Source organism: Berghia stephanieae, chromosome 3, assembly GCF_034508935.2.
Source record: "Berghia stephanieae isolate SIO BIC M18660-M18661 chromosome 3, UCSD_Bste_1.3, whole genome shotgun sequence".
Lineage (NCBI taxonomy): Eukaryota > Metazoa > Mollusca > Gastropoda > Nudibranchia > Aeolidiidae > Berghia > Berghia stephanieae.
In genome coordinates, this window is record NC_088362.1 from 32888927 (window position 1) to 32900554 (window position 11628).

The window sequence follows — 11628 nt, forward strand, 5'->3', positions numbered from 1 at the left end:
TTAATACAAGTGTCGTATTTTTCAGTATTAATTCATTATTTTATTTTAGCATTCAAAACACCCCTACATAATAGGGTTTTGTGTGATGTGTCACAAATACAACTTATTACGAAAACGTTCTCGTGTTGAGTGTCTACATTTCCATATAATTTAATTTGTCACCAAACCTTTTGTACATAAACTGTGATAGGGGATCCAGGATCAGGAAATGTTTTACCCCTTTTCGTTTTGGATAGGAAGCGAAACGTAGTGCCAAGAAATATTTTTTATATATCACGTAATCTACGTATCCGGGTTTTTGGTTAAAATAAATTATTTTTAGTGGATATTTCGATCATTAAATCTCCATTTTTTTTACGTCAGGGGTGTTTCTCAATGCTAAGTTCCACTCATGAACGCAGTGTCGTTCGTTATCATTATTGTTAAACAAGATAGGGTTAGTATAGAGCAGTAAAGTTAGGTGCCCCAAACGTAAACAAAGGTCGAGAAGCACGTGGCAAACCACATGTTCCTGTCTTGACAGCTCACGTTCCAATGTAAATAATAGAAAAAAAATAACCTTTAAAATTTGGCTGTTAGGTGGCAAAAGAAACACATATTCATAAATACTCGATCATGCATCAAATAATGTCTAGATATGGATATTTTATGGAACAAAAGGTAAAATTTTCTAAAATTTATCAAAAGTTACAGTCTATCTATTTTTAGACCAGAGCAAATTATTGCGCTGGTGTGAACAAAACGAGAATTATTCGGAGCCTGATTTTCATAATAATTTAGCCTTATATTATTATTTCTGCAACTGTTAGATTTTATGTAAACATATTTTCAATACTGAAAGTGTATTGCCTACAACTCAAACTACAAAATTGGGAGACCTATATTGTGCGTAAATTATTCCGGTCCCTAACGGAAATCACTAGCAACTTGTTATTGTTTACGTTTGGGCAGCAAACTTTACTGTTCTATAGGGTAATATTTTTTCACACCGTGCAACACATAATATTTGAACGAGTATTTTGGCCAAATTTTTCAATACGTTATTCCAGAGTACGATGGGTAACGGGATAAGTGGGTCGTGATAGGAATATAAGAACATGATAATATATCTGTGTTGTATTTATCTCACATACCCACAGCACATTCCTTAATTAACACACCCTCAAGCTCATTTGAGCCTGATTAAGATTAAAATATTATTGTGTAGCGAGGACCAGGGCTGCCAGATGGCTAGAGTTCCTGGTGACCAAATTCGACTTCAAAAGTGGCCAAAGAGAACCTCACACGACTAGAAGTTTTGGTAAACAAATAACTGGGGGGAAAAAACTTGAAAATTAAAAAAAATAATAATAATAAAATGAAAAGATTAATAATAAAAATACGATTCTCTGCGTGACAGATGTTGGCCGCACCCGTGGCCATCTGGCAGGCTGGTGATGAGAGTGTTACTACTTTGTGCGTTCCCTGGTAATCTACTTTATCAAATAGAAAGTTTGTGCACCCCCCCCCCCTCCGTCCCGCTTCAATTAAATCTCAGCTCACGAAATGTTCTGGTGAAAATTCACCAAAAGGGAAAACGAAACTATAAAGTGAATTTTTTTAAAAATAAAAAAAGAAGAAAGAAAATAGAGAAACCCCGAAAAACTTAGAAGTGCTTTCGAAATATAATATCGGTGTACGTATGTCGCCGTCAGAATCGTATCTGACAACAATGTGCATATCCCCCCTCCTTGCTTTGGATTGGTCAAATTGTACACACTATTTCCCTCTTTAGTCAAATTGCGCACCCCCCCCCCCCCCCCCCCCCACTTCTATTCCGACCCCCGCCCTATTTCTATTGAAGTGTGGCCAAAGTAACCCCCCCCCCTTCCGCCCCCGCCCCTTCCTCCAATTTTATACTCTACAGTAGGACTTTAATATCCGATTCTATAAATACATTCAGACTATAGAATTGGGGATGATGATTATTATTATTATTATTATTATTATTATTATTATTATTATTATTATTATTATTATTATTATTATTATATTATTATTATTATTATTATTATTATTATTATTATTATTATTATTTTAAAAGATGATTTATATGAATCATAATATGAATCCTGATTTAGTGTACATCCTGAATTATAACGACCTAGGAGTAACTGGACCAAAATTCTCGTTATCAGTAATGCCTTACTTATTTTTTTAAAAAATATTTTTTTTTCAAATTTTGGCCAGAAAACTCATTCTTCAAATATCAATCGATTAAAACGACCCTCATCTTAGCAAACACGCTCAAACCTGGGACTTCGAGAAGTCCCAGGTTTGAGCGCTTTTGCCAAGATGAGGATCTTTTTAATCGATCAATATTTGAAGGACGAGTTTTCTGGCCAAAATTTGAAAACTGTTTTGGTTATTAGAGAGTGGCAGAGAAGGTAATCGTTATCTTGTGTCATAGGCTTTACGTCAGGGGTGTTTCTCAATGATAATTCCACACATGAACGCAGGGCCGTTATCATTATTGTTAAACAAGATAGGGTTAGTATAGGCTAATCGTTTTTTCTACTGTGAAACACATTCATTGGATTGAAGTAAAACAATTTCAATCATTGGGATCATAATAAATAGTAATTAAATATTAAGATTTTCTGTCTATTAGTGTAATTGTTACTGCCATGGGTGTAAGTTCTTTCATTCCTCTTCTGTTGACGACAGTATTTTGTGAACTGGGTAAGTTGACTGTAGACTGATGAGTAAGCCACTGTGCCCAAACCAGATCATGTGGATATTAACTTTGTGTTACATCATATTCTAATTTTAGCCTTTAACTGCGGCTGTGTGGTCTATTGGTATGGCACTTGCCTTCGGATCGGAAGGTCCTATGTTCGAGTCCCGCTCTGAGCGGTGTATAGTTGAGTCCTCTTTACTCACATTCTCTCATCGTACTCAGGTGTAAAATGAGTACCTGGCAGTTAACAACGTTGTCTCTGTCAGAAAAAAAAATGTAATATCGCCTAACAGGCGTCATGTCTTGTCCGACATGTTGCGTGTTGCTGTTGGCTAGTAGCCCCTTGTAAAGCGCTTTGAGCACGTTTAGTGGATATTGTGCTATCTAAAAGGTCGTTAAAAAAAAGAGTTGAATCTTTAACCATAGTAATCAAATAGATGTCAATATTTTATATCTACAAATGTTACTGCTATGCGTCTAAGTTGTTTTATTCCTCTGTTGCCAACAGTTTTCTATGTACTGGGTGGATAGTAGTCATTCACAGCCATTAGGCCCATGGAGCTGGGGTTTAACCCGGTTTCTATAGCGTGAAATATAACACATCAATTGCTTGCTCTCCTTTAAATAGGACGGTAGTCCATCGCAAAATACTTTCAGCCAGATCTAATAAACCAAGCTACACAATCACTCCGCTGGGTGAACAGGGGGGTCAGCCAAAAAAAACTCGACTGCACCTACTACTACTACTACTACTACTACTACTACTACTACTACTACTACTACTACTACTACTACTACTACCACTACTACTACTACTACTACTACTACTACTACTACTACTACTACTACTACTACTATCATAATCATCATCATCATCATCATCATCATCATCATCATCATCATCATCATCATCATCATCATCATCATCATCATCATCATCGTCATCAGCATCATCATCATCGTTTTCATCATTATCAATATTCATGCTTATTATGAAGTGTCGTGTTATATTTGTTTGTTTGTTTGTTATTATTATGTAAAGCGCCGCAGAGCACGATTAACGTGGATGTTTAGGCGCTATATAAATTTATTATTTATTTATTATTTATTATTATATATTATATTATTTTTTTTGTTTTATCTACAATTTATGTGCCAAATATCTACAATATTTTGTTTTATTTATAATTCTATTTGATCATTTATAACTCCCATAGCTTCGGCAGAAAAATGCGTCTACCATCACGTTTTAGCAAATGACACCTATGTCAGCTGTGCTTATGGATGCTGTTATACCTACATCTATCCTTGTTGTTTCGATTCCTTGTAAGTAGTAGATGTTGTCGTCATAGTCGTCGTCATCGTCGTCGTCGTTGTCTTTGTTGTTGTTGTTGTTGTAGTTGATGAAGACGAGCAAACTTCGTGGCGTTTGTGTGTTGAACCCATGACCTCAAGAAGTCGGGGAGAACGGCTCAAGATAGACACTGAGCGTGATACCACATTTTTATTAATTTAAAAAAATTTTTTTTTTAATTTTTATTTTTTTGGAGTGGTTTATTGACTCTGACTGTAGCGCTACCCTCTCCCCGGCCAGGCGGAGTTGTCGTAACAGTAGAGTCGCGAGTTCGAGTCCCCATTGCCGTGAAGTTTTTATTCTCTATTGTCTTCTGGTACTTTTCTACTCACTTTATTTGATGTTGTTATCAAGATAAGTGCTTGCTCCACTCATTTTTCTGGTTTTAGACAGCCATTTTAATGATTGGTTCCCACCAAATTCTATCAATCAGACTATAAGTGCTTAAGGTTACACATAGTTTTGTGTGATGGTACGTTATATCCAGTTGGCGGATTTTGTGAGTATCTTATCTAAACGTAAATCACCTATGGTATGCGTTTATATAAAATACCCGTCTGATCAATATTCCAGCATATTATAAGCTTAATAGCCAGTATTCTCATCACAAACATATAACATAGAAAATAGACTAAGGTTTGAAGCGACCTTTTTGCGGGGTCGTGGATAGCTCATACGGTAAAGTCACGATCTCCTCGACCAGGCGGAGTTGTACCAGTAAAGTTGCGGTTTCAAGACCCCATCGCCGCCGCGGAGTTTTTTTTTTCTCTGTCGTCTTCTGGCACTTTCCTACTCACTTCATTTCTTGTTATTATCAACATAAGTGCCTGCTCCACTCACTTTCTGAATCAGATAACTATGTGTAACTTTAAAGGTTTATTGTCTGATTGAGCGGATCTAGTGAGAACTAATCGCACAGCTAGCGGTCGAAAAACAATAACAAAGAGCAGAGTAGTGTCGACTTCCTTAATAGGATTCAATAGTCGTAACGTCACTTCCTTCCTAATGACGCATGGTAACTTAGCAACACTGGCTCTAAACTATCGGAAGAATGGCGGACGCCCGTATGAAATATGTCTCCGGCTTTTCCAGAGGAAAAAACCCCCATAAATTTGATCATGTTTTGACTTATACACATTCTGATCACAAGGCATATGAAAAGGGATTGAAAATTTCTAGCCAGCATGAAGAATAAAAAGTAATGATTTTCTTTGTTTAGAACCAAGATGGCCGCCGTTGCCAGGCGGCGTGACATCAGACTACTGAATCCAATTCTAGCATTTTTAACCAACCAGCTATTGATGCTATGCGTTTAGGTAAAATACAACACTTGCAAGTCGGATATAATGAACCAACACACTATAAACATATAAACGTTTATTCTTGTCTGATTGATAGAATTTTGGCTGTCTAAAAACAATAAGATAAGATAAGATAAGATATACTTAATTTATCCCTGTATGGAAATTATAATTCTGTATCACAACACAATTCGGTAATATATAAAAGAAATATCAAGCGTAAAGAAAATAAATAAAAATTGGCAATGAATAGTAAACGTCTTAAAAAGTACAGTGGAACAACAAGCGGATATATTATGATGACTATATTATGTCGATAATACACAGAATTCTTGCATTCGAATGTTTTAAAAATAAATAAATAATCAAATGAGTATGAAGATACTCTATAAACTGGTAAAGGTTAAAGGATGTTTTAAGGAAAGTAGAGAGGAAACTACATAAAAATCGTGTTATTGCGTTGGTGTAAATATTTCCTCTGACGAATAAATAAATAATTTTGCGCTATCACAGTATTTTGGTTATCAGCTTATTCATATAAATATTCATCATTTATTTTAAAGTAAAAGAAAGTAGATAAGAGATTGTAGGAAAGGACTCTAAACTCCCAGCCAAGCACTACGGCCGGGGCCAGGGGCCAGGGCAAAACCATGCAATCTTATTCCAAAGACAGAAAGCAAATTGGAAAACAGACATAAGGGGATAGAAGAGAAAGTAAATGCCCCCCCCCCCCCCCCCCCCCCCCCCCAATTAACCAATAGATGTTTGACCAATCAAAACATGGAATTTGTGACACATCTTCATACGTGCTCGGACAAACATTGTTGGTTGTTTATTTACAATAACGTAAATGAAATCGACCTCTCTCTGATCATTGTTTTTGTTTTTATACCGCCAGATTGATGACTAGTTATCACACGATTTTCTCGATTACATTGTAACGTTTAAGTTAGCACAGTTTTCTGTGTTGGTTCTATTGATCAATTGGTAAAACAATGTGGATATTTTACTTAGACACATACCATCGATAGTAAAACCTGTGGCTATGTTTACCAATCACTGCCATTGTTTGCATTATGACGACTGTCCGAGAGGCGTCGTCTCGATGTCTATTCTGTCACTCCTCAATAATGTAAAGCTGTCAATAAAAAAAACTCTGTCTGGAGTTTTTCTGTGTAGCTACGTCTCAGATAAACAGATGGACGCATTGCTATATATAGATAGTATGCAGATGACGTCACTCAGGCCTTTGTTATTGTTTTTGCCATCCGCGTTTGTGAGTTGTTCTCACTAAACTGTATTAACCAGACTATAGATAGAATGCGCTTGGCCAAGGAGTTCACAACATTGCCATCCGGAAGTATAACGGACCAACACACAAACTCTGTGTAACCATGAACTTTTATAGTCTGGTTAATACAGTTTAGTGAGAACAACTCACAAACGCGGATGGCAAAAACAATAACAAAGGCCTGAGTGACGTCATCTGCATACTATCTATAAAAGTTCATGGTTACACAGAGTTTGTGTGTTGGTCCGTTCTACTTCCGGATGGCAATGTTGTGAACTCCTTGGCCAAGCGCATTCTATCTATAGTTTGCGCTTGGCTAAGAAACTCACAACATTGCCGGAAGTGTAAAGGACCAACACACAAAACTATGCGTAACCATGAAAGTTTATAGTCTGGTTAATACAGTTTAGTGAGAATTACTCATATTCATGACTGGCAAAAAAAAAAAAAAAAAAAAAAAAAAAAAAAAAAAAAAAAAAAACAATAACAAAGAAAGACTTGAGTGACGTCAACTTCGTTCTAACTAGATTCATTCATGTGTTGATGACACGCATGTGTGTATGTAATTCGTCTATTTTATCGTTGATAGATCTACCGAAAACAACGACTGGTAACGCAGGCTTACATATTCTATGTTGCACGCGTGTTTTAACTCCTCCTTTCTTTCTTACGACGAGAGGGGGACACATTCATTATTGTAGTATTGATTCTTGATATTATCATTATTAGTGTTCACAACATGCCAGAATGATTTCAGAAATGATGGGTGGTACACAATCATGGCGAAGACAAAAAATGTCATCAAATACTTACAAATTTATCACAATCGAGTTAATAAAATAAAGCAATAAATATTTCAGAATATAAAAGTAAATATAATCACAAAGTGTATCCTGATAATATTGAAGAGCTATGTAACACTCGTCGTCGCGGTATGAACAGTGCATGCACAAAGAGGTGAGTGACGTCACTTTCCATCGTTCCATCTGTATTCATTGTCCGCGTGTGTTTTGAGTGTATGTGTTACAACTCCCACGTTTTGATTTTGATTGGTCAAAATCGACTGTTTTATTTCTTTTTCTTTTTCCAGCGTCGACACCGATGGATTCAAAGTCCTGATTGCCTGCAGTGTCTGTGCTAGCATTTTCATGGCCGCAGGTTTAGCCTTTGTCTTGTACAAAGCGAGACAACGAAGTCAAGCCCAAGCCGGTGTGACAGTCACTCCAGTATTTGGTGAGTGTGCAAACCTGCCTTCTTAAAAAAAAAAAAAAATTCGTGATTTTCAGGAAATAAAAATAGAAGTCGCTTTTATAATTAACTTCATAGATCAACAATTTCCCGTCACAATGATAAATAAACACTTCAAAATCCTTAAAAGTATGGCATCAAATTTCATTTTCAATACGTTTAAATGACCTGGAGATGCTTATGAAGTTCTGAAATTTGAGCCAAAATTTCTTAAGTCTACGAATTTTTCGTATGAGTAGGGATGTCTAAATATGCAGACGAAATGGCTAATTGGTACGGTGTCTTGTCTTGTTACATCCCTAAAGCAGTGATCAGCGTGATTAGTGGCAGGGTGGGTGACTGTGATCTAGGAGAATTATTGTTCCGACGTTGTGTCCTTGTATAAGGCACATCACATGCGTTACTCCACTGAACTCAGGTATGAATGAGTAACGGCTAATGGCAGTGTCAGATATTGTAAATGAGTGTACAGGCGGCTGCTGGTGGATGAAATAGAAATATGGTTATCATCATCATCATCATCATCATCATCATCATCATCATCATCATCATCATCATCATCCATTATTATTATTATTATTATTATTATTATTATTATTATTATTATTATTATTATTATTATATATTATTATTATTATTATTATTATTATTATTATTATTATTATTATTATTATTATTATTATTATTATTATTATTTTATTGTTATAATAATAATAATAACTATTTATTTAAATAATTTTTCTTATCTATTTATCTATCAATTCTTATTGATTGATTAATTGATTGATTGATTAATTGATTGATTTATTTGCTGTCTTTGTTTACACTACACATTGCTCAGCAGCAGACTGTCAACTGTCAAAAGACAGGGGTCCCTTGTCTTGTTCCTTTCCCAATCGTGTTCAGTTATCTTGAGACCTAATGTTTGTTTCAAACTCGGAACAAACTTTTATCAGGATAGGGCGAGAGTTAATAATATTATGAATAGACTAGACTTTTGCGGGTTGAAAGTGGCGGGTGCTAAGCACTACGAAAGATGGTTGGGTCTTTTTTTTCTTTTTTTTTTTTTTTAAACATACCAACTACTGAGGGGTAAGGAGGGGGGGGGGGTGTTTGTTTTATTTGTTTGTTTTTTAAATTGATTGACACGCGTTCCAGATTGTAACTGTGCGGTTTAATCTACACGAAATAACAATCAAACTCAATTCACAATCAAGTCTATCTTCTCTGCCGGCCTTTCTTCTCTTGACAACCCATTTTCCCTTGTTTGATCAACTATCGTTTTCACGCACATTCTCGCACAATGTCTCTTCTTAAAAAGTATCATAATCAATCACTGCATGAGCATGAAGTGAGAATCGTTGAGTGAAGCTAGTGACTGTTAGTCAAAGTACGAAGTGAATCGTTAAGATGAAAACAAATCTACAAAGGATTCTAAAATTATGGGAGTGAGACATCCAAAAAGCTATTACGGATTAAAACCGAACTTAATCTTTACATTCGATGCAAATTACTAAATTACAAACCCGAACACTGAAATTGAAATTGAATCCGTTCGAATCATTTGGTTTCGCGTTCGAGGCTGGTCATTAGGAACTTTAGAAGCTGGAAAACGTAGCACTCAAAATAGGTATCTGTTTATTGTTGTTTACTTTGCAGATATTTGTTTGATTCATCATATATGGCTATGTTATTCTGAAAAATCAGGGTCCAAATAGTTATTGTTTTGTTCAGACAAGCGCATAAAATTTGAATAATTAACTTTACCGTGGTCTAAAAATAGATCAAAAGTAATTTTTGAAAAATTTTACCATTAGACAACAATTGATGCGTGATCGAATATCTATGAGTATGTGTTTCTTTTGCCACCTAACAACCATATTTATGGTTATTTTTTTTAAATATAATTTGCTATGGAAAGTGAGCGATCGAAAGGAGGAACACGTGTTTTTTAGCATGTGCTTCCAGTCTCTTTCTGACAACGTCATTATCTGCTCAGCTCTATGCAAATTGTGTTATACAAGGGACATAATCTAGGCAAATATTTCTAATTGGCCATTGATACATATGGGTTACCTCCCCTAATTCGTCTCCTTACACTCCCCCCGAAAAAAAAAAATAATAATAATAAACAGAAAGATAAGGAAAGAAAAAAGAAAAAAAATAATTTTTAATGACAAAAGAAAAAAAAAAAGAGAAGAAAATCATTAGTTCGATTAAACCATCAAAGGTTGATGGTGTATGACCATAATTGTCTTGAATACACGTTGACCTGCCAAAATTATGCCCCCCCCCCCCTCCCACCTTTCGGATTCGGAGCACTTTATACAGAATTTTGACACACATGCATGACATTTTACAGTCTTACAGAATAAGATTCTTTGGATAATTGTGTAAAATGTCATCAGTGCTCACAAACTAGAAGAGCACACGATCCAGAAGGTAGGCGGCTATGTGGTCTTCTGATGCAACCCTTGCTTTCGGATCGGAAGCTCCAGGGTTTGAGTCTCGCTCTGAGCAACGCATAGCTGGGTCCTTGGAAAAAGGCTCTTTACTCATAATATTCTCTCCCTCTCTCATCGAACTCAGGTTTAACATGAGTGCCTGGCCGTTAACAGCGTTGTCAAAAAAAAATCGTATAAAAGCCTTCATGTCTAGTCCTGCGTGTTAAGTGTTGCTGTTGATTAGGTATCCCTTGTAAGGCACTTTGAACATCTTCTTTGAACATTGCGCTATAAAGATGCTCACGTCTTTTAAGGTGGTTACGTGCATTGGTGATACTAAGCTGCTAGAAGCTGTGGACTGTAAAAAGTAATAAACAAAAATGAATATGACATCTTCAAAAAAGAACAAAATACAAAACACGGAACGTTTCGGGCTCAAAACCCTCTTCAGCCAACCAAAAAATCCCCCCAAAACAATAAAGACATAAATACATTGCTAAATTCCAGATAGACAACTGACTCTATTATGTTCATTTTTCTGTATTACTTTTTACGTGCATTATAACCTTTATGTTTCCATCTTCTCATTCCAGCACCAGCCTTAGTTACTGTCCCATCTGGCTACGTCAACAGTTCTTTCCCAACACAACCAATGCCTAACAATCCCAACTACAAAATCGACCCTCCACAGTATTCAAGCTTAGGCGGAGCGCCTCCACCCTACAGGCAACAGGAATAAAACAATTAAAACAGATAAAGTTATACAACTCGAGATTAACCAGTTAAATTCTGTACATTGAAGAAATATGTATTTTTTTTAATTGGCCAGAAAACCCGTCCTGCAAATTATATCAATCGATTTAAATGACCCTCATCCTGGCGAAGACACTCAAACCTAGCACTTCGCGCAGTCTTTGATAAAGTCCCAGGTTTGAGAGTTTGTGCCAAGATGAGGATCATTTAATCGACTTATCAGCACGTTCATTGAACGGACAGTTGTTATTTATATATGATTAAATGATTAAAAATATCGAGAATGAAAGAAATATATTGAACCTAAGTATCATATGTCTTTGGATATAATTTCAATATTTACACCATCTGAAACATCTCAACCGACTTGTACAACTATGCAGGTCTGACTTCCGAACACAATTATGGGCCTAGTTTAACATTGTTGTAATGGACAATATTTTGGGTAATGTTTTGATGACATTTCCATTACAACAATGAGACCATAATAAATTGATTTATCAGACTTGCAAATGTGC

The 11628-nt window shown here is 35.9% G+C and overlaps 1 protein-coding gene across 1 annotated transcript; it reads left to right on the plus strand.

Moving 5' to 3' along the window:
• The first annotated feature begins 2488 nt into the window (after positions 1 to 2488).
• Positions 2489 to 11403, plus strand: LOC144967560 (uncharacterized). The gene is made up of 4 exons (XM_078904995.1): positions 2489 to 2721; positions 3937 to 4045; positions 7756 to 7898; positions 10951 to 11403. The coding sequence occupies exons 1-4, from the start codon at positions 2667 to 2669 to the stop codon at positions 11094 to 11096; spliced, it is 453 nt and encodes a 150-aa protein (XP_078761121.1). The 5' UTR covers positions 2489 to 2666; the 3' UTR covers positions 11097 to 11403.
• Positions 11404 to 11628: the final 225 nt, after the last annotated feature.

Bases quoted from the DNA above. Each gene is read 5' to 3' on its own strand.
- LOC144967560 (XM_078904995.1), top strand. From the start codon at position 2,667: ATGGGTGTAAGTTCTTTCATTCCTCTTCTGTTGACGACAGTATTTTGT. The intron at 2,722-3,936 runs GTAAGTTGACTG...TAACTCCCATAG, and splicing joins GACAGTATTTTGTGAACTGG to CTTCGGCAGAAAAATGCGTC. The intron at 4,046-7,755 runs GTAAGTAGTAGA...TTCTTTTTCCAG, and splicing joins CCTTGTTGTTTCGATTCCTT to CGTCGACACCGATGGATTCA.